A 23348-nucleotide genomic window follows, 5' to 3' on the forward strand; every position below is an offset into this window, starting at 1 on the left:
TTCATACAATAAATTGGAATCCACCTTTTTTCCTTTTACCCTTTGGATTCTAACGTGTTTTGTAACGTGTGGATTATTTGACTGCAGTTTGCGCTCTGGAGAATCATTCTTAAGGACAATGGGATGGCAAGTACTGCTGTGTTTCTCGCTGGCTTTTGTCGGATGTGCGCTGGGACAGATCAATTATTCGATTCCAGAAGAAATGGCCAGAGGCTCGTTGGTCGGTAATATTGCTCATGATTTAGGGCTCGATGTTAGGCGGCTGCAGTTGCGTAAAGCTCGTATTCACACAGGGGAAAGTGAGGAATACATTCAGTTTAACAAGGAGAGAGGCGTCCTCGTTATTAAAGAGAAAATAGACCGTGAGGCCCTTTGTGGACAAACGACACCGTGTGCTCTGCATTATGAGATCGTTTTAGAAAATCCAATCGAAGTATTTCCCATCAATGTTGAAGTTACAGATATTAATGACAATCCTCCATTATTTGATAAACAAGAAAGGCGGTTTGAAATCAGTGAATCCGCTGTAGTTGGCTCTAAATTTATGCTGGAAACAGCTATAGATCCTGATATAGGACGCAATGGTCTGCAGAGTTATACACTAAAGCCCAGTGATAATTTTATCCTCAAACTGCATGACCAATCAGACGGAGGCAAAAAGGTGGAAATGATTTTGCAAAAGCCCCTTGACAGAGAGAAAGAGGAGATTGTTTCCTTACTATTGACAGCGGTAGATGGAGGAGAGCCACAGCGGTCAGGGACTATGATTATTCACATTACAGTGTTAGATGTTAATGATAATGCTCCTGTTTTTACCCAATCCATTTACAAAGCGAGTATTAAAGAAAACGCTGTGAAGGGGACGCTCATAACGCAGGTCAGCGCCAGCGACGCAGACAAAGGCAGCAATGGAGAGGTTAGTTATGTCATCGGAAACAGCATGAGGGGGTCCTCCAAATTATTTCAAATAACACACGAAGGAAATATCGTACTGAATGGACCAATTGATTATGAAAAAGCCAAAATTCATGAAATCAACGTAGAAGCAACAGACCGTGGAGGTCTTTCTGATTCTACGAAAGTCATTATTGAAATAAACGATATAAATGACAATAGTCCTGTTATTAGACTGATTTCAAAATCAGATTCAATTGGAGAGAATTATCCACCTGAGACAGTGGTGGCTGCAATAAATGTGAACGACCCAGATTCAGAAGAAAACGGCAAAGTCCATTGTGTCATTAATAAGAATATTCCTTTCATAATCTCATCTTCCGCTAATAATTTATATAATATAATCACAGACGGAGAATTAGACAGAGAAAGAAACTCACAGTATAACATCACAGTCACGTGTTCAGATGAGGGCGTGCCCTCTCTCTCCAGCAGCGTCACTCTTACCTTACACATCTCTGATGTGAATGACAACGCGCCTGTCTTTGACAGGAGCTCGTATGAGGCCTACATTGTAGAAAACAACAGCCCGGGCCTCTCTATATTCACAGTGAAAGCCACAGACGCGGACTGGAACCAGAATGCGCGTGTCTCTTACATACTGGAGGACTCCTCTGTTAACGGAGTGCCGGTCTCCTCATATGTGTCCGTGAGTGCAGATGGCGGAGTCATCCACGCAGTGCGCTCCTTTGACTACGAGCAGATCAAGGATTTCCAGTTGTGCGTCAAAGCGCAGGACGGAGGCTCTCCTCCTCTCAGCAGCAATGTGACTGTGAAAATCCTGGTCCAGGACCAGAACGACAACGCCCCTCAGGTGCTGTACCCAGTCCAGACTGGGGGCTCTCTGGTGGCTGAGATGGTGCCTCGTTCAGCAGATGTGGGCTATCTGGTCACTAAAGTGGTGGCTGTGGATGTGGACTCTGGACAGAATGCCTGGCTCTCCTATAAACTGCAGAAAGCCGCAGACCGGGCGCTGTTTGAAGTGGGCTCACAGAATGGAGAAATAAGAACTATCCGCCAAGTGACTGATAAAGATGCAGTCAAACAGAGACTGTCTGTTATAGTGGAGGACAACGGGCAGCCCTCTCGTTCAGCTACAGTCATTGTTAACGTGGCGGTGGCGGACAGCTTTCCTGAAGTTCTGTCTGAGTTCACTGACTTTACGCACGACAAGGAGTACAATGACAACCTGACTTTTTACTTAGTGCTGGCTCTGGCTGTAGTCTCCTTTCTGTTCATCACGTGTGTAGTGGTCATTATATCAGTGAAAATCTACAGATGGAGACAGTCTCGCATCCTGTATCACTCCAATCTGCCAGTGATCCCATATTATCCTCCTCGTTACTCAGACACTCTGGGCACAGGGACTCTCCCACACGTGTACAATTACGACACGTGCAGGACCACAGACTCCAGAAAGAGTGACATTAAATACATGCAGCCGATGAGTGAAAGTTTGGTCAGTGTTGATGACGTCGGGACTGAGTCTGCGCAGAATGGACTTCAGAGATCTACAACTTCCACTCTGGTAAGATAGTGTTTAATTGTAATGACACACTTGAACACAAACAGATTCCAATAATATTAGTTCATTTCTTTTAGTCAAGTCATTGAGTAGAAAAAGCACATGGCTTAATGTTATTTTCTCACTTTTTGAACCTGAGATTTGTCCTTTGTTATAATGTATTACTATCACTAAGTTTTGTCTGATCTGCAGCAAGGCAGCATTGGGTCACATTTTCTAGAGTATTTACCCATTACTATAATTCTTAATAGTATTATCAGTGTTTTTAATATTTCATTTTTTCATTAATTACTCTTTATTCATTTTAGTTTTTTTAGAAGCCTAATGTCTTGAACACATGATGACATCAGATGTTAAATACAATTTACTGCATTTCAGCGAAATAGATTTTTTCCGTATTTAACCAGTATTTTTTATAACTTCTTGAGCAGGCAGCAGTGTCCATGGTGCTGATCCCATTTCCCAGAATTAATCACTAAATATTACGACGTTTATGCTTTCAAACGTTCCTTTTCTGTCAAGCAGAATACATAAATCAACGTATAATTATAGTGTTGCCATTATGATTGCTCTTTGTTTTTTTTTAGTCTTGCAGCCGTTGTAATTTTAATATATAAAGTTAGTTTTCTGCGGTTGTAAATGTAGGTTTAACAATGTTTAGCCCTGATATACAAGCCATTCTTTGTAACGTGTGTTCAATCAACATGTTTCGGATGTTTCCTTTTTTTTTAAACTTCTAAAAAACAGTTGATGACAAATTGATGAAATGTAATCACAGCACAACTGATCTGTATTTTAAAAATGAAACTGATAAAGCGCATTAACATTTACATCATACAAACAGAAATTTTAGTTTGAATTGTTTTTGTTTATTGCAGTTTACCTGTGTTTGACGTAGCACGCACAATATCCTATTTGTTCTTCCAAACCTCCTGAGCATCTTGCAATATAGTGTTCGAACTCTTAGCGACGCTGTTTACCGCTAGTACCAGTTCTCCAGCTGTGATATAGCTGCACCTCCTCCTGCTAAGAAAGACAGTGGCCATATAAAGCACACGGTGACGGACACGAACGACGAGGCACTGGAATATAATGTGTTGTTTTTTTAAGTAGATTCTTCAGTCAGTGTTGTGCTACATTTTGGGAAAGCATCTCGACACGGATTTCTTCAACATATCTCCACAATACCCGCATCAGACAGAACAATGAAACGTCGAGTCCTGCTAATCGTGACTGTGTTTTCTTTCTGCTCTGTGCTCGGACAACTAAGCTACTCCATCCCAGAGGAAATGGCCCCGGGTTCCATTGTCGGTAACGTAGCGAAGGATTTGGGTTTGGACGTCAAACGACTCGAGTCTGGAAAGGCTCGTGTTTTTACTAGAGATACGGCTTATATTGAGCTCAACAGAGAAAGAGGAGTGTTGTTGGTTAAGGATACGATAGACAGAGAGATGCTTTGTCGAAAAGTGACACCCTGTGCTCTGCATTTTCAGATTTTATTGGAGAATCCTATGGAGTTTTACAGTGCAACGGTGGAAATAATGGATGTGAATGATAATCCACCAGTCTTTACAAACAATTATATGCATTTTAATATCAGTGAATCTGCTGCAGTGGGTTCGTCGTTTACTGTAGATACCGCGACAGATCTAGATGTAGGAGCCAACGCTTTAAAATCGTATTTCATCAAACCCAGTGATACATTTTCAATTAAAATAAAGGCAGATGAAGACAATAGAAATGTTGAATTGGTTTTAAATACGCCTTTAGACCGAGAGAAAGTGGATCACTTGGCGTTAGTTCTTACAGCAGTTGACGGAGGCGAGCCCCAAATGTCGGGAACAATGCAAATACGTGTCAATATTTTAGACTTTAATGACAACGCTCCAGTGTTTTCACAGCCTGTGTATAAAGCATCAATTAAGGAAAATTCGCCTTTGGGCACTTTTGTAGTCAAAGCCACTGCTACAGATGCAGACCATGGCTCTAATGGTGAAATATTGTATTCAATTACAAATGTGGAAAACGACATGCGTGGTCTCTTTGTAATCAATAGAGAAAGCGGCGAGGTTACATTAAATGGGAAAATAGACTATGAGAAATCCAAACAACATCAGATTAATATAAGAGCGAGTGACTATGGAGGGTTAACTGGCACTTGTAAGCTGATAGTAGATGTATTAGACCTGAATGACAATCGCCCTAACATTCATATCATGTCTAAGTCAAACGCAATATCAGAGGACGCAAACCCTAACACTGTAGTTTCTATGATAAACGTAGAAGATGAAGATTCGGGTGAAAATAGCAGGGTGCAATGTTTCACTGATAACAATGACTATTTTACATTAAAATCAAAAGCTGCAAATTTTTATACATTGGAAACAGACAACGAATTAGACAGAGAGTTGTCTTCGGCGTATAACATCACAGTCACGTGTTCAGATGAGGGCGTGCCCTCTCTCTCCAGCAGCGTCACTCTCACCTTACACATCTCTGATGTGAATGACAACGCGCCTGTCTTTGACAGGAGCTCGTATGAGGCCTACATTGTAGAAAACAACAGCCCGGGCCTCTCTATATTCACAGTGAAAGCCACAGACGCGGACTGGAACCAGAATGCGCGTGTCTCTTACATACTGGAGGACTCCTCTGTTAGCGGAGTGCCGGTCTCCTCATATGTGTCCGTGAGTGCAGATAGCGGAGTCATCCACGCAGTGCGCTCCTTTGACTACGAGCAGATCAAGGATTTCCAGTTGTGCGTCAAAGCGCAGGACGGAGGCTCTCCTCCTCTCAGCAGCAATGTGACTGTGAAAATCCTGGTCCAGGACCAGAACGACAACGCCCCTCAGGTGCTGTACCCAGTCCAGACTGGGGGCTCTCTGGTGGCTGAGATGGTGCCTCGTTCAGCAGATGTGGGCTATCTGGTCACTAAAGTGGTGGCTGTGGATGTGGACTCTGGACAGAATGCCTGGCTCTCCTATAAACTGCAGAAAGCCGCAGACAGGGCGCTGTTTGAAGTGGGCTCACAGAATGGAGAAATAAGAACTATCCGCCAAGTGACTGATAAAGATGCAGTCAAACAGAGACTGTCTGTTATAGTGGAGGACAACGGGCAGCCCTCTCGTTCAGCTACAGTCATTGTTAACGTGGCGGTGGCGGACAGCTTTCCTGAAGTTCTGTCTGAGTTCACTGACTTTACGCACGACAAGGAGTACAATGACAACCTGACTTTTTACTTAGTGCTGGCTCTGGCTGTAGTCTCCTTTCTGTTCATCACGTGTGTAGTGGTCATTATATCAGTGAAAATCTACAGATGGAGACAGTCTCGCATCCTGTATCACTCCAATCTGCCAGTGATCCCATATTATCCTCCACGTTACTCAGACACTCTGGGCTCAGGGACTCTCCCACACGTGTACAATTATGACACGTGCAGGACCACAGACTCCAGAAAGAGTGACTGTAAGTTTGGCGGAGCTGGTAGTCAGAACGTGCTGATAATGGATCCCAGTGCAACAGGGACGATGCAGCGGATCCAGAGTGAGAAGAACATCCTGGACGAACCAGACTCTCCTCTAGAGGTTTGCATCTCTTATATTGCTGACCTCATTGCATAACAGCCCAAGTTCATTTAGTGTAAAAAAAATATATTTTTGTATCATCGTACTCTCCTGGCCCTGCTGTAGGTGTAATTGGTTCACTCTGTAGCCAATCATCCTTTTTTTCCTTCTCAAAAAACACAATTGCTAAAGGCAACGTCTTTCCTTTGGGTGATTTTCTGCATAAAAAAAACATTTAAAAAACAAACAAAAAAACGTACAGTACCTGTATTTGCAGTCTAAAAATAAAATAATATATTCCTCAAGGGATATCATGAATATTGCTTTCAAATTAAATGGTGACATATCATGTCCTCGTATGTTTCTGTAGGTATTTGATAATCATCAATATATAATATAAATTTGATGTACACTCCATGAAATAAAATAAAAATATGTAAATAGTTTTTGTTTTTCATTTATCTTAAACATGAAAACAACAATAACAAAATTAGTCTCTTAAAACAGTTTTGGCAAACTATTGTACCGTGTCAATAAGAAACTACTAGATAATTAATTTGCCAATACACAATGGCTTTCACAATGAAAAAAGTCAAAGTTTTTCTGTTCTTTTTTCCTGAAAACGCTGAAAAATGATCAAGGCATTTATGCTATGAGGCTAACAATACTTACCATGTAATGCTGATATTTTTTATTATGGTGGTTGTCAATTGTCTGTTTCAGTACCTCAGACCACGACTGATTAACTGCTTTTCTCTATCTACTTTTGATTACCTCTATTGTTATAATGTTTGTATGATGTTTGTTTTTTGAAGTATTCAAAGACAAATGTCTAAAGCTGGCTTCTGTAACACTTGCTGTTTCATATTGTGAACGCACTGGGCCGCTGTTCACCTGCATCACTGAGATTTGTATTCTGGTATATTTACCAGCTCATCCCCTTCATCGCCTCAGAATAGTCAACCAGACCGAAGCGTATGTGCTGGAGCACTGATAGAAACACATTTCCTTTAAAATAAGTTGAAATGCGCCTTTTTCCTTCTTAGCATTTGGATACTGTGTTTTGTAACGTGTGGATTATTTGACTGCAGTTTGCGCTCTGGAGAATCATTCTTAAGGACAATGGGACGGCAAGTACTGCTGTGTTTCTCGCTGGCTTTTGTCGGATGTGCGCTGGGACAGATCAGTTATTCTATTCCAGAAGAAATGGCCAGAGGCTCGTTGGTCGGTAATATTGCTCATGATTTAGGGCTCGATGTCAAGCGGCTGCAGTTGCGTAAAGCTCGTATTCACACAGGGGAAAGTGAGGAATACATTCAGTTTAACAAGGAGAGAGGCGTCCTCGTTATTAAAGAGAAAATAGACCGCGAGGCACTTTGTGGACAAACGACACCGTGTGCTCTACATTATGAGATCGTTTTAGAAAATCCACTTGAAGTATTTCCCATCAATGTTGAAGTTACAGATATTAACGACAATCCTCCATTATTTGATAAACAAGAAAGGCGATTTGAAATCAGTGAAATAGCTGTTGTTGGCTCTAAATTTATGCTGGAAACAGCTATAGATCCTGATATAGGACGCAATGGTCTGCAGAGTTATACTCTAAAGCCCAGTGATAATTTTATACTCAAACTGCATGACCAATCAGACGGAGGTAAAAAGGTGGAGATGATTTTGCAAAAGCCCCTTGACAGAGAGAAAGAGGAGATTGTTTCCTTACTGTTGACAGCGGTAGATGGAGGAGAGCCACAGCGGTCAGGGACTATGATTATTCACATTACAGTGTTAGATGTTAATGATAATGCTCCTGTTTTTACCCAATCCATTTACAAAGCGAGTATTAAAGAAAACGCTGTGAAGGGGACGCTCATAACGCAGGTCAGCGCCAGCGACGCAGACAAAGGCAGCAATGGAGAGGTTAGTTATGTCATCGGAAACAGCATGAGGGGGTCCTCCAAATTATTTCAAATAACACACGAAGGAAATATCGTACTGAATGGACCAATTGATTATGAAAAAGCCAAAATTCATGAAATCAACGTAGAAGCAACAGATCGTGGAGGTCTTTCTGATTCTACGAAAGTCATTATTGAAATAAACGATATAAATGACAACAGCCCTGTTATTAGACTGATTTCAAAATCAGATTCAATTGCAGAAAATTATCCAACTGAGACAGTGGTGGCAATAATAAATGTGAACGACCCGGATTCAGAAGAAAACGGCAAAGTCCATTGTGTCATTAATAAGAATATTCCTTTCATAATCTCATCTTCCGCTAATAATTTATACAACATTATAACAGACGGTGAATTAGACCGAGAGAGAGACTCTCAGTATAACATCACGGTCACGTGTTCAGACGAGGGCGTGCCCTCTCTCTCCAGCAGCGTCACTCTCACCTTGCACATCTCTGATGTGAATGACAACGCGCCTGTCTTTGACAGGAGCTCGTATGAGGCCTACATTGTAGAAAACAACAGCCCGGGCCTCTCTATATTCACAGTGAAAGCCACAGACGCGGACTGGAACCAGAATGCGCGTGTCTCTTACATACTGGAGGACTCCTCTGTTAACGGAGTGCCGGTCTCCTCATATGTGTCCGTGAGTGCAGATGGCGGAGTCATCCACGCAGTGCGCTCCTTTGACTACGAGCAGATCAAGGATTTCCAGTTGTGCGTCAAAGCGCAGGACGGAGGCTCTCCTCCTCTCAGCAGCAATGTGACTGTGAAAATCCTGGTCCAGGACCAGAACGACAACGCCCCTCAGGTGCTGTACCCAGTCCAGACTGGGGGCTCTCTGGTGGCTGAGATGGTGCCTCGTTCAGCAGATGTGGGCTATCTGGTCACTAAAGTGGTGGCTGTGGATGTGGACTCTGGACAGAATGCCTGTCTCTCCTATAAACTGCAGAAAGCCGCAGACAGGGCGCTGTTTGAAGTGGGCTCACAGAATGGAGAAATAAGAACTATCCGCCAAGTGACTGATAAAGATGCAGTCAAACAGAGACTGTCTGTTATAGTGGAGGACAACGGGCAGCCCTCTCGTTCAGCTACAGTCATTGTTAACGTGGCGGTGGCGGACAGCTTTCCTGAAGTTCTGTCTGAGTTCACTGACTTTACGCACGACAAGGAGTACAATGACAACCTGACTTTTTACTTAGTGCTGGCTCTGGCTGTAGTCTCCTTTCTGTTCATCACGTGTGTAGTGGTCATTATATCAGTGAAAATCTACAGATGGAGACAGTCTCGCATCCTGTATCACTCCAATCTGCCAGTGATCCCATATTATCCTCCTCGTTACTCAGACACTCTGGGCTCAGGGACTCTCCCACACGTGTACAATTATGACACGTCCAGGACCACAGACTCCAGAAAGAGTGACATAAAATACATGCAGCCGATGAGTCAAAGTTTACTCGATGTTGATGGAACTCATTCTGAAGCTCAACAATTAGAGAAACAGCCTGCAGGCTCCAATATGTCAACACTGGTGAGTATTTCCACACAATATTATATGACCATTTCAGTGTAGATCCTGAACGCTGTCTATGGTGCTGCAAGCTGGATCAGCGAAATGTGTAAGCCCCAGAACACAGGACATTATTATTATTATTATTATTATTATTATTATTATTATTATTATTATTATTATTATTATTATTATTATTATTATTATTATTATCATTATTATTATTATTATTATTATCATTATTATCATTATTATCATTATTGTTGTATGATCCTTATTCTTCTTAGTTTTGTGAATTTCTACTTGTTGATGTTATTAAATTGCTAACGCAATTTTTTTGAAAGAACAATTTTTTTTCCTTCCCGTCAATGAAGCAAACGGGTAAAAAACATGTCATTGACGACAGATTCATGTAAAAATAGTAATAATAACATCACAATTTATAATAACAATAATAATAATAATAATAATAATAATATAATTCAACCAGTTAAAACTTTTAGCTGTTAAATAATAATGTAACTGTATTTTTATTCATATTTTCATATATTGACGTCATTTATAATGCCTATATGATTATGTAATGTATTTAATAAATTAGGCCTATGTACAGTTGTGTGCATGTGATTTTTTTCTCATATAACACTGATTCATGAATAGATTTTTCGTTGTTGTTTTATTAGGAGGATGTCAGTATTGAAGTAACATTTTGCCCGGTACATTACCCCGTCAGGACTCTGAGCGCCGCTGTTGACTGTTGTTGTAATTTGTATGTCATGTTCCTCCCCTTATTCTACATTATACATTTGCTGTACAGAGGACAGTCATTTTCTGCTGCGGGGATTCACTGTGGCTTTTTACACAGTTGATCACCATTCTCTTCTCTCATTTTAAACGGATTATACATATATTTTTTGTCTGGATATATTTCACATGGCTTCGTTCAGGAGACTCGTTCACGGAGCGCAGTGGCTCGCTCTGTTTCTTTGTCTGTTTGCGCTGAAGTCCGTGTCTGGACAGGCGCGTTACTCCATTCCAGAAGAGCAGCCGGAGGGGTCTTTTGTTGGAAATATTGCGAGGGATTTGGGAATAGATGTTAAAAGAATGGTCTCAGGAAACGCTCGAATTGTGACAAAAGGAAGTCGACAATATGTTGATTTAAATCGAGACAGAGGCATCCTTGTTGTCAAAGAGCGAATCGACAGAGAGGAGCTGTGTGAGAAAACAACGCCCTGCAGCTTCAGTTTTGAGATGATTCTGGAGAATCCAATCCAGCTGTATCGTGTCACTGTGGAGGTAACAGATGTAAATGACAATACTCCAGCTTTTCAGAAAGAAGAAATCGTTTTAAAAATGGTTGAAAATGCCGCACCAGGGACTCGTTATTCGTTGGAGACAGCTGATGATCCTGATGTGGGTGTTAATGATATTCAAAAATACATGCTAAAACCATCTGATCATTTTAAACTTGAAATGCAGACACAATCAGACGGGAGTCAGATAGTGGAGATGGTTTTGGAAACTCCGTTAGATCGAGAGAAAAATGAGGAGCACAGTCTGATCTTGGTCGCTTCAGATGGAGGCGCGCCTCAGAGATCAGGAACAGCGCGTATTCACATCACTGTATTAGACATAAATGACAATGCACCAGTCTGTAGTAAACAAGTGTATAAAGCTGAGGTTCAAGAAAACTCTGCTATAGGAACTGTGGTCACCACCGTCAGTGCAAATGACGCAGATAAAGGAGTCAATGGTGAAGTTACTTATTCTTTTTCTCGCGTCTCTAAAGATGCAAAGCAGTTGTTTGACATAAATGCCAAAACAGGGGAAATTGCAGTTACAGGTAAATTAGACTATGAAAAATTAAAGTCCCATCAACTAAACGTTAGAGCCAGTGATCACGGAAGTCATTCAGATACGTGCAAAGTTATAATCCAAATAATTGACGTGAATGATAACTCTCCTGTTATTCAGCTCATGTCATTTTCCAGCACAATCTCTGAAGATGCACCTCTGGGCACAACTTTAGCTGTCATTAATGTCCATGACGACGACTCAGAGAGAAATGGTGTAGTTGAATGCTCTATAAGTTCTGATTTACCTTTTAAAATTGAGTCTTCATTATCTGGTTACTATACAATAGTAACAGAAGAAGGATTAGACAGAGAAAGTGTCTCAGAATATAATATTACTCTAACAGTGACTGACAAAGGCTCACCGCCCCTTTCAAACCAAAAAACAATCCAAGTCAAGGTTTCTGACATCAATGACAATTCCCCAAGTTTTGACGGGTCTGAATATTTTAGGACAATACCGGAGAATAACTCTCCTGGATTTTCTATATTTACTGTTCATGCAACTGATGCAGACTGGGGTAAGAATGCTCGGATCTCATACTTCCTGGAAGAAATGGACATTAATGGTGCATCTCTATCTTCTTTTGTCTCAGTAAATGCAGAAAGTGGTGTGATTTCTGCAGCAAAATCCTTTGATTATGAACAAATAAAAAAGTTTGGATTTAATATTACAGCTCGTGATGCTGGTTCTCCTCCTCTGAGCTCAGTGGTCTCAATTAAGATCCTGGTCCAGGACCAGAACGACAACGCTCCTCAGGTGCTGTACCCAGTCCAGACTGGGGGCTCTCTGGTGGCTGAGATGGTGCCTCGTTCAGCAGATGTGGGCTATCTGGTCACTAAAGTGGTGGCTGTGGATGTGGACTCTGGACAGAATGCCTGGCTCTCCTATAAACTACAGAAAGCCGCAGACAGGGCGCTGTTTGAAGTGGGCTCACAGAATGGAGAAATAAGAACTATCCGCCAAGTGACTGATAAAGATGCAGTCAAACAGAGACTGTCTGTTATAGTGGAGGACAACGGGCAGCCCTCTCGTTCAGCTACAGTCATTGTTAACGTGGCGGTGGCGGACAGCTTTCCTGAAGTTCTGTCTGAGTTCACTGACTTTACACACGACAAGGAGTACAATGACAACCTGACTTTTTACTTAGTGCTGGCTCTGGCTGTAGTCTCCTTTCTGTTCATCACATGTGTAGTGGTCATTATATCAGTGAAAATCTACAGATGGAGACAGTCTCGCGTCCTGTATCACTCCAATCTGCCAGTGATCCCATATTATCCTCCACGTTACTCAGACACTCTGGGCTCAGGGACTCTCCCACACGTGTACAATTATGACACGTGCAGGACCACAGACTCCAGAAAGAGTGACTGTAAGTTTGGCAGAGCTGGTAGTCAGAACGTGCTGATAATGGATCCCAGTGCAACAGGGACAATGCAGCGGATCCAGAGTGAGAAGAGCATCCTGGACGAACCAGATTCTCCTCTAGAGGTTTGCATCTCTTATATGTTTCTTTCAAAGCTGTGCTGATTTCTTTTTATCGTGGAGAATGGTCTATTGTCTGTTTTAGTACCTCAGACAGCAGCATTTAAAGACAGTTTGATATTGGCTTCCAATACTTAGTTTTTCGCTGTGATCTTCCCCAAATAGTGGAGGAGTAGCAATATATATACAAATATTTATGTAATGTTTCCAATCCAGGACACCGGGCTCTATTTTTGGCCCAATTTAATTTCCCGTTGTATTCATAGTCTTTGTGTTTATTAGTTTAGTGCCATATGCTGCTTCTATGCATGACACTGTACTTATTTGTTTAACTTTGCTACTACTGACCATCTTGTCTTTACATATGCTTTCTCTTAAGTGCAGTCTTGTTTTAGTCTCTGAAGTTATGTTGCATTTAGACTAAACCAATGCCATGTTTATCTCACATGGATGTGGGTTATCAGATACTATCCTTCCAATCATTACTTCTCAATGAAACCCAACAGACTTTTTGTTTAATTTGAAGTACCTTGGCTTTTTACAAGACCAGGAAATATGTTTAAGGCTCAATTACAAAATGTGGTTCACAAATGTAAGTTTAACCTTGTTTTTTTAATATTGTAAAAATGCAGCTTCACTCATGAAGTCAGCAAACGTCTGGTATCTGCATTTTTACCTCTTTTGGATTATGTTGATGTCCTTTATATTAATGCAACAGCAAAATTTCTCTCAATCTTTAAATAATCATTTGCTCATTATTTGAGACAGGTTTTGTTAGACCCACTAATCAATTTAAATTGTTGCCAGGCCCTTTCAGTGTTAAAAGGTACAAAATGGGTGTCTGATGTGCAACACTATTGTGTTTGTGCACCTACATGTTTCCTCGTGCAAAAATGTGAAAGTCTATTCCCTGTGTTCACGGTGCATTCTTTCTGTGTTGTTTTTAGACTGAATTGGGGAATAGAACCCTTTTCAAACAGAGCAAAAGCTGGGTGAGCTGGTTTCTGGGCAGTGGTCTTTGATTAACAATAATTAAAACAAAATTTTAAAAAACACACAAACTAAACGTTTTGCTAAAGTGTGCATATCTTATGAGAAGTGCAGCAATTAACTTTGAGCAGATAGTGTTTAAAAATGTATATATATTTTTTCTTTTACCTGGTTAATTAAATGTGAATCAAAAAGTAAAAATACATGTTTTATTTTTATATTTGCTAATATTGACTTAAACCGTTGTGATGTTTAAATATTCTTGATTTTTAAACAACGATAACAATAATTAATAATAATAATAGTAATAATAACATATTACAGACAAATGTCTAAAACTGCTTCTTTAACACTTGCAGTTTCTTACTCTGAACTCACTGGGCCGCTGTTCACCAGCGCCACAGAGAGTTATAGTCCAGTATTTATACCCGCTCATCCCCTTCATCACATCACAATAGTCAGCCCAACCGAAACGTACGTGGAGCACTGATATGACCCTCTTTCATACAATAAATCCACCTTTTTTCCTTTTACCCTTTGGATTCTAACGCGTTTTGTAACGTGTGGATTATTTGACTGCAGTTTGCGCTCTGGAGAATCATTCTTAAGGACAATGGGACGGCAAGTACTGCTGTGTTTCTCGCTGGCTTTTGTCGGATGTGCGCTGGGACAGATCAGTTATTCTATTCCAGAAGAAATGGCCAGAGGCTCGTTGGTCGGTAATATTGCTCATGATTTAGGGCTCGATGTTAGGCGGCTGCAGTTGCGTAAAGCTCGTATTCACACAGGGGAAAGTGAGGAATACATTCAGTTTAACAAGGAGAGAGGCGTCCTCGTTATTAAAGAGAAAATAGACCGTGAGGCCCTTTGCGGACAAACGACACCGTGTGCTCTGCATTTTCGAATTGTTTTAGAAAATCCACTTGAAGTATTTCCCATCAATGTTGAAATTACAGATATAAACGACAATCCTCCATTATTTGAAAATCAAGAAAGACGGTTTGAAATCAGTGAAATAGCTGTTGTTGGCTCTAAATTTATGCTGGAAACAGCTATTGATCCTGATATAGGACGCAATGGTCTGCAGAGTTATACTCTAAAGCCCAGTGATAATTTTATCCTCAAACTGCATGACCAATCAGACGGAGGCAAAAATTTGGAGATGATTTTGCAAAAGCCCCTTGACAGAGAGAAAGAGGAGATTGTTTCCTTACTGTTGACAGCGGTAGATGGAGGAGAGCCACAGCGGTCAGGGACTATGATTATTCACATTACAGTGTTAGATGCCAATGATAATGCTCCTGTTTTTACCCAATCCATTTACAAAGCGAGTATTAAAGAAAACGCTGTGAAGGGGACGCTCATAACGCAGGTCAGCGCCAGCGACGCAGACAAAGGCAGCAATGGAGAGGTTAGTTATGTCATCGGAAACAGCATGAGGGGGTCCTCCAAATTATTTCAAATAACACACGAAGGAAATATCGTACTGAATGGACCAATTGATTATGAAAAAGCCAAAATCTATGAAATCAGGGTAGAAGCAACAGATCGAGGAGGTCTTTCTGATTCTACGAAAGTCATTATTGAAATAAATGATATAAATGACAATAGTCCTGTTATTAGACTGATTTCCAAATCAGATTCAATTGGAGAAAATTATCCAACTGAGACAGTGGTGGCAATAATAGATGTGAACGACCCAGATTCAGAAGAAAACGGCAAAGTCCATTGTGTCATTAATAAGAGTATTCCTTTCATAATCTCATCTTCCGCTAATAATTTATGTAATATTATCACAGACGGAGATTTAGACAGAGAAAGGCACTCACAGTATAACATCACAGTCACGTGTTCAGATGAGGGCGTGCCCTCTCTCTCCAGCAGCGTCACTCTCACCTTACACATCTCTGATGTGAATGACAACGCGCCTGTCTTTGACAGGAGCTCGTATGAGGCCTACATTGTAGAAAACAACAGCCCGGGCCTCTCTATATTCACAGTGAAAGCCACAGACGCGGACTGGAACCAGAATGCGCGTGTCTCTTACATACTGGAGGACTCCTCTGTTAACGGAGTGCCGGTCTCCTCATATGTGTCCGTGAGTGCAGATAGCGGAGTCATCCACGCAGTGCGCTCCTTTGACTACGAGCAGATCAAGGATTTCCAGTTGTGCGTCAAAGCGCAGGACGGAGGCTCTCCTCCTCTCAGCAGCAATGTGACTGTGAAAATCCTGGTCCAGGACCAGAACGACAACGCCCCTCAGGTGCTGTACCCAGTCCAGACTGGGGGCTCTCTGGTGGCTGAGATGGTGCCTCGTTCAGCAGATGTGGGCTATCTGGTCACTAAAGTGGTGGCTGTGGATGTGGACTCTGGACAGAATGCCTGGCTCTCCTATAAACTGCAGAAAGCTGCAGACAGGGCGCTGTTTGAAGTGGGCTCACAGAATGGAGAAATAAGAACTATCCGCCAAGTGACTGATAAAGATGCAGTCAAACAGAGACTGTCTGTTATAGTGGAGGACAACGGGCAGCCCTCTCGTTCAGCTACAGTCATTGTTAACGTGGCGGTGGCGGACAGTTTTCCTGAAGTTCTGTCTGAGTTCACTGACTTTACGCACGACAAGGAGTACAATGACAACCTGACTTTTTACTTAGTGCTTGCTCTGGCTGTAGTCTCCTTTCTGTTCATCACGTGTGTAGTGGTCATTATATCAGTGAAAATCTACAGATGGAGACAGTCTCGCTTCCTGTATCACTCCAATCTGCCAGTGATCCCATATTATCCTCCACGTTACTCAGACACTCTGGGCACAGGGACTCTCCCACACGTGTACAATTACGACACGTGCAGGACCACAGACTCCAGAAAGAGTGACTGTAAGTTTGGCGGAGCTGGTAGTCAGAACGTGCTGATAATGGATCCCAGTGCAACAGGGACAATGCAGCGGATCCAGAGTGAGAAGAACATCCTGGACGAACCAGACTCTCCTCTAGAGGTTTGCAACCCTCATATGTTCATTTCAAAGCAGTGTTGATTTTCATTGTCAAGGTCCGGCTATTGTCTGTTTCAGTACCTCAGACAGCGAAATATAAAGATCAGTTTCCTTTTTTCTGTTGTTGACGCTTATTGTTGTTATATTGTAAAGTTTATTTTTCTGTATTTATTGTAATAATAATTATAATAATAATAATTATGATAATAATTCTCATTATTGTTATAATTATAATTGTTGTTATTATTATTATTACAGACTTACAGACAAATGTCCAAAACTGCATCTTTAACACTTGCAGTTTCATACTCTGAACTCACTGGGCCGCTGTTCACCAGCGCCACAGAGAGTTATAGTCCAGTATTTATACCAGCTCATCCCCTTCATCACATCACAATAGTCAAACAGACCGATGTGTACGTACGGGACCAGTTATACAAATTGTTTCCAATCAACAAAAAAATAACTGGGAATGAGCCTTTTTTTCCTCTTGGAATTTGGATTCTGATTTTTTTCGTAAAGTGTGGATTATTTGACTGCAGTTTGCGCTCTGGAGAATCCTTCTTAAGGACAATGGGACGGCAAGTACTGCTGTGTTTCTCGCTGGCTTTTGTGGGATGTGCGCTGGGACAGATCAGTTATTCTATTCCAGAAGAAATGGCCAGAGGCTCGTTGGTCGGTAATATTGCTCATGATTTAGGGCTCGATGTTAAACGGCTGCAGTTGCGTAAAGCTCGTATTCACACAGGGGAAAGTGAGGAATACATTCAGTTTAACAAGGAGAGAGGCGTCCTCGTTATTAAAGAGAAAATAGACCGTGAGGCCCTTTGTGGACAAACGACACCGTGTGCTCTACATTATGAGATCGTTTTAGAAAATCCAATTGAAGTATTTCCCATCAATGTTGAAGTTACAGATATTAACGACAATCCTCCATTATTTGATGAAGAAGAAAGACGATTTGAAATCAGTGAATCCGCTGTAGTTGGCTCTAAATTTATGCTGGAAACAGCTATAGATCCTGATATAGGACGCAATGGTCTGCAGAGTTATACTCTAAAGCCCAGTGATAATTTTATACTCAAACTGCATGACCAATCAGACGGAGGCAAAAAGGTGGAGATGATTTTGCAAAAGCCCCTTGACAGAGAGAAAGAGGAGATTGTTTCCTTACTGTTGACAGCGGTAGATGGAGGAGAGCCACAGCGGTCAGGGACTATGATTATTCACATTACAGTGTTAGATGCCAATGACAATGCTCCTGTTTTTACCCAATCCATTTACAAAGCGAGTATTAAAGAAAACGCTGTGAAGGGGACGCTCATAACGCAGGTCAGCGCCAGCGACGCAGACAAAGGCAGCAATGGAGAGGTTAGTTATGTCATCGGAAACCGGAGGAGGAGCTCTTCAAATGTATTCAAAATAACACAGGAAGGGAAACTATTACTGAATGAACCAATTGATTTTGAAAAGACCAAAATATATGAAATAAACATAGAGGCAACGGACCGAGGAGGTCTTTCTGATTCTAGTAAAGTGATTATTGAAATAAACGATATAAATGACAATAGTCCTGTTATTAGACTGATTTCCAAATCAGATTCAATTGGAGAGAATTATCTGTCTGAGACAGTGGTAGCAATAATGAACGTAAATGACCCTGATTCGGAAGAAAACGGTAAAGTAAATTGTATAATTAATAAGAATATTCCTTTTGCAATTTCATCGTCTGCAAATAATTTATACAACATTATCACAGACAGTGAAATAGACCGAGAAAGAGACTCACAGTATAACATCACAGTCACGTGTTCAGATGAGGGCGTGCCCTCTCTCTCCAGCAGCGTCACTCTCACCTTACACATCTCTGATGTGAATGACAACGCGCCTGTCTTTGACAGGAGCTCGTATGAGGCCTACATTGTAGAAAACAACAGCCCGGGCCTCTCTATATTCACAGTGAAAGCCACAGACGCGGACTGGAACCAGAATGCGCGTGTCTCTTACATACTGGAGGACTCCTCTGTTAACGGAGTGCCGGTCTCCTCATATGTGTCCGTGAGTGCAGATAGCGGAGTCATCCACGCAGTGCGCTCCTTTGACTACGAGCAGATCAAGGATTTCCAGTTGTGCGTCAAAGCGCAGGACGGAGGCTCTCCTCCTCTCAGCAGCAATGTGACTGTGAAAATCCTGGTCCAGGACCAGAACGACAACGCCCCTCAGGTGCTGTACCCAGTCCAGACTGGGGGCTCTCTGGTGGCTGAGATGGTGCCTCGTTCAGCAGATGTGGGCTATCTGGTCACTAAAGTGGTGGCTGTGGATGTGGACTCTGGACAGAATGCCTGGCTCTCCTATAAACTGCAGAAAGCCGCAGACAGGGCGCTGTTTGAAGTGGCCTCACAGAATGGAGAAATAAGAACTATCCGCCAAGTGACTGATAAAGATGCAGTCAAACAGAGACTGTCTGTTATAGTGGAGGACAACGGGCAGCCCTCTCGTTCAGCTACAGTCATTGTTAACGTGGCGGTGGCGGACAGCTTTCCTGAAGTTCTGTCTGAGTTCACTGACTTTACGCACGACAAGGAGTACAATGACAACCTGACTTTTTACTTAGTGCTGGCTCTGGCTGTAGTCTCCTTTCTGTTCATCACGTGTGTAGTGGTCATTATATCAGTGAAAATCTACAGATGGAGACAGTCTCGCGTCCTGTATCACTCCAATCTGCCAGTGATCCCATATTACCCTCCACGTTACTCAGACACTCTGGGCTCAGGGACTCTCCCACACGTGTACAATTATGACACGTGCAGGACCACAGACTCCAGAAAGAGTGACTGTAAGTTTGGCGGAGCTGGTAGTCAGAACGTGCTGATAATGGATCCCAGTGCAACAGGGACGATGCAGCGGATCCAGAGTGAGAAGAACATCCTGGACGAACCAGACTCTCCCCTAGAGGTTTGCATCTCTTATATTGCTGACCTCATTGCATAACAGCCCAAGTTCATTTAGTGTAAAAAAATATATATTTTTGTATCATCGTACTCTCCTGGCCCTGCTGTAGGTGTAATTGGTTCACTCTGTAGCCAATCATCCTTTTTTTCCTTCTCAAAAAACACAATTGCTAAAGGCAACGTCTTTCCTTTGGGTGATTTTCTGCATAAAAAAAACATTTAAAAAACAAACAAAAAAACGTACAGTACCTGTATTTGCAGTCTAAAAATAAAATAATATATTCCTCAAGGGATATCATGAATATTGCTTTCAAATTAAATGGTGACATATCATGTCCTCGTATGTTTCTGTAGGTATTTGATAATCATCAATATATAATATAAATTTGATGTACTCTCCATGAAATAAATAAAAATATGTAAATAGTTTTTGTTTTTCATTTATCTTAAACATGAAAACAACAATAACAAAATTAGTCTCTTAAAACAGTTTTGGCAAACTATTGTACCGTGTCAATAAGAAACTACTAGATAATTAATTTGCCAATACACAATGGCTTTCACAATGAAAAAAGTCAAAGTTTTTCTGTTCTTTTTTCCTGAAAACGCTGAAAAATGATCAAGGCATTTATGCTATGAGGCTAACAATACTTACCATGTAATGCTGATATTTTTTATTATGGTGGTTGTCAATTGTCTGTTTCAGTACCTCAGACCACGACTGATTAACTGCTTTTCTCTATCTACTTTTGATTACCTCTATTGTTATAATGTTTGAATGATGTTTGTTTTTTGAAGTATTCAAAGACAAATGTCTAAAGCTGGCTTCTGTAACACTTGCTGTTTCATATTGTGAACGCACTGGGCCGCTGTTCACCTGCATCACTGAGATTTGTATTCTGGTATATTTACCAGCTCATCCCCTTCATCGCCTCAGAATAGTCAACCAGACCGAAGTGTATGTGCTGGAGCACTGATAGAAACACATTTCCTTTAAAATAAGTTGAAATGCGCCTTTTTCCTTCTTAGCATTTGGATACTGTGTTTTGTAACGTGTGGATTATTTGACTGCAGTTTGCGCTCTGGAGAATCCTTCTTAAGGACAATGGGACGGCAAGTACTGCTGTGTTTCTCGCTGGCTTTTGTCGGATGTGCGCTGGGACAGATCAGTTATTCTATTCCAGAAGAAATGGCCAGAGGCTCGTTGGTCGGTAATATTGCTCATGATTTAGGGCTCGATGTTAAGCGGCTGCAGTTGCGTAAAGCTCGTATTCACACAGGGGGAAGTGAGGAATACATTCAGTTTAACAAGGAGAGAGGCGTCCTCGTTATTAAAGAGAAAATAGACCGCGAGGCCCTTTGTGGACAAACGACACCGTGTGCTCTACATTCTCGGATTGTTTTAGAAAATCCACTTGAAGTATTTCCCATCAGTGTTGAAGTTACAGATATTAACGACAATCCTCCATTATTTGATAAACAAGAAAGGCGATTTGAAATCAGTGAAATAGCTGTTGTTGGCTCTAAATTTATGCTGGAAACAGCTATAGATCCTGATATAGGACGCAATGGTCTGCAGAGTTATACTCTAAAGCCTAGTGATAATTTCATGCTCAAACTGCATGACCAATCAGACGGAGGTAAAAAGGTGGAGATGATTTTGCAAAAGCCCCTTGACAGAGAGAAAGAGGAGATCGTTTCCTTACTGTTGACAGCGGTAGATGGAGGAGAGCCACAGCGGTCAGGGACTATGATTATTCACATTACAGTGTTAGATGCCAATGACAATGCTCCTGTTTTTACCCAATCCATTTACAAAGCGAGTATTAAAGAAAACGCTGTGAAGGGGACGCTCATAACGCAGGTCAGCGCCAGCGACGCAGACAAAGGCAGCAATGGAGAGGTTAGTTATGTCATCGGAAACAGCATGAGGGGGTCCTCCAAATTATTTCAAATAACACACGAAGGAAATATTGTACTGAATGGACCAATTGATTATGACAAAGCCAAAATTCATGAAATTAACGTAGAAGCAACAGACCGTGGAGGTCTTTCTGATTCTACGAAAGTCATTATTGAAATAAACGATATAAATGACAACAGCCCTGTTATTAGACTGATTTCAAAATCAGATTCAATTGCAGAAAATTATCCGACTGAGACAGTGGTGGCAATAATAGATGTGAACGACCCGGATTCAGAAGAAAACGGCAAAGTCCAATGTGTCATTAATAAGAATATTCCTTTCATAATCTCATCGTCAGCTAATAATTTATACAACATTATAACAGACGGTGAATTAGACAGAGAGAGAGACTCTCAGTATAACATCACGGTCACGTGTTCAGATGAGGGCGTGCCCTCTCTCTCCAGCAGCGTCACTCTCACCTTACACATCTCTGATGTGAATGACAACGCGCCTGTCTTTGACAGGAGCTCGTATGAGGCCTACATTGTAGAAAACAACAGCCCGGGCCTCTCTATATTCACAGTGAAAGCCACAGACGCGGACTGGAACCAGAATGCGCGTGTCTCTTACATACTGGAGGACTCCTCTGTTAACGGAGTGCCGGTCTCCTCATATGTGTCCGTGAGTGCAGATAGCGGAGTCATCCACGCAGTGCGCTCCTTTGACTACGAGCAGATCAAGGATTTCCAGTTGTGCGTCAAAGCGCAGGACGGAGGCTCTCCTCCTCTCAGCAGCAATGTAACTGTGAAAATCCTGGTCCAGGATCAGAACGACAACGCCCCTCAGGTGCTGTACCCAGTCCAGACTGGGGGCTCTCTGGTGGCTGAGATGGTGCCTCGTTCAGCAGATGTGGGCTATCTAGTCACTAAAGTGGTGGCTGTGGATGTGGACTCTGGACAGAATGCCTGGCTCTCCTATAAACTGCAGAAAGCTGCAGACAGGGCGCTGTTTGAAGTGGGCTCACAGAATGGAGAAATAAGAACTATCCGCCAAGTGACTGATAAAGATGCAGTCAAACAGAGACTGTCTGTTATAGTGGAGGACAACGGGCAGCCCTCTCGTTCAGCTACAGTCATTGTTAACGTGGCGGTGGCGGACAGCTTTCCTGAAGTTCTGTCTGAGTTCACTGACTTTACGCACGACAAGGAGTACAATGACAACCTGACTTTTTACTTAGTGCTGGCTCTGGCTGTAGTCTCCTTTCTGTTCATCACGTGTGTAGTGGTCATTATATCAGTGAAAATCTACAGATGGAGACAGTCTCGCATCCTGTATCACTCCAATCTGCCAGTGATCCCATATTATCCTCCACGTTACTCAGACACTCTGGGCACAGGGACTCTCCCACACGTGTACAATTACGACACGTGCAGGACCACAGACTCCAGAAAGAGTGACATAAAATACATGCAGCCGATGAGTCAAAGTTTACTCGATGTTGATGGAACTCATTCTGAAGCTCAACAGTTAGAGAAACAGCCTGCAGGCTCAAATATGTCAACACTGGTGAGTAATTCAACACAATATTATATGACCATTTCAGTGTAGATCCTGAACGCTGTCTATGGTGCTGATAGCTGGATCAGTGAAATGT

The 23348-nt window shown here is 41.9% G+C and overlaps 7 protein-coding genes across 33 annotated transcripts in view; all 7 read left to right on the forward strand.

Moving 5' to 3' along the window:
- LOC140354591 (protocadherin gamma-A10-like) overlaps window positions 1-23348 on the forward strand; it is a 207975-nt gene that overhangs the window by 101593 nt on the left and 83034 nt on the right. For 2 of the 27 annotated variants that reach the window (XM_072439679.1, XM_072439695.1), the window contains exon 1: window positions 104-2482. The exons of the other annotated variants lie outside the window; for them this stretch is intronic. In XM_072439679.1, coding sequence (XP_072295780.1) covers window positions 119-2482 — 2364 coding nt within the window. In that variant the 5' untranslated portion in view covers window positions 104-118. Of the gene's footprint in view, window positions 1-103; window positions 2483-23348 lie in introns of those variants that run through there. 27 annotated transcript variants of the gene reach the window in all.
- LOC140348073 (protocadherin gamma-A11-like) lies at window positions 3435-6099 on the forward strand. Its single transcript, XM_072434257.1, has one exon. It carries the CDS (start codon window positions 3685-3687, stop codon window positions 6097-6099), a length of 2415 nt encoding a protein of 804 aa, XP_072290358.1. The 5' UTR covers window positions 3435-3684.
- LOC140348089 (protocadherin gamma-A11-like) lies at window positions 7087-9576 on the forward strand. The gene has a single exon (XM_072434258.1). The coding sequence runs from the start codon at window positions 7165-7167 to the stop codon at window positions 9574-9576; it is 2412 nt and encodes an 803-aa protein (XP_072290359.1). The 5' UTR covers window positions 7087-7164.
- LOC140348105 (protocadherin gamma-A10-like) lies at window positions 10305-12897 on the forward strand. Its single transcript, XM_072434260.1, has one exon. The coding sequence runs from the start codon at window positions 10447-10449 to the stop codon at window positions 12895-12897; it is 2451 nt and encodes an 816-aa protein (XP_072290361.1). The 5' UTR covers window positions 10305-10446.
- Window positions 14385-16876, forward strand: LOC140348122 (protocadherin beta-16-like). The gene has a single exon (XM_072434261.1). The coding sequence runs from the start codon at window positions 14456-14458 to the stop codon at window positions 16874-16876; it is 2421 nt and encodes an 806-aa protein (XP_072290362.1). The 5' UTR covers window positions 14385-14455.
- On the forward strand, window positions 17368-19825 carry LOC140348138 (protocadherin beta-16-like). Its single transcript, XM_072434262.1, has one exon. It carries the CDS (start codon window positions 17408-17410, stop codon window positions 19823-19825), a length of 2418 nt encoding a protein of 805 aa, XP_072290363.1. The 5' UTR covers window positions 17368-17407.
- LOC140348154 (protocadherin gamma-A11-like) lies at window positions 20832-23343 on the forward strand. Its single transcript, XM_072434263.1, has 2 exons — window positions 20832-23260; window positions 23332-23343. Exons 1-2 carry the CDS (start codon window positions 20891-20893, stop codon window positions 23341-23343), a joined length of 2382 nt encoding a protein of 793 aa, XP_072290364.1. The 5' UTR covers window positions 20832-20890.

This window comes from Eucyclogobius newberryi, unplaced genomic scaffold (assembly GCF_026437365.1).
Source record: "Eucyclogobius newberryi isolate DKJ021-1_F unplaced genomic scaffold, fEucNew1.0.hap1 SCAF_11, whole genome shotgun sequence".
Lineage (NCBI taxonomy): Eukaryota > Metazoa > Chordata > Actinopteri > Gobiiformes > Gobiidae > Eucyclogobius > Eucyclogobius newberryi.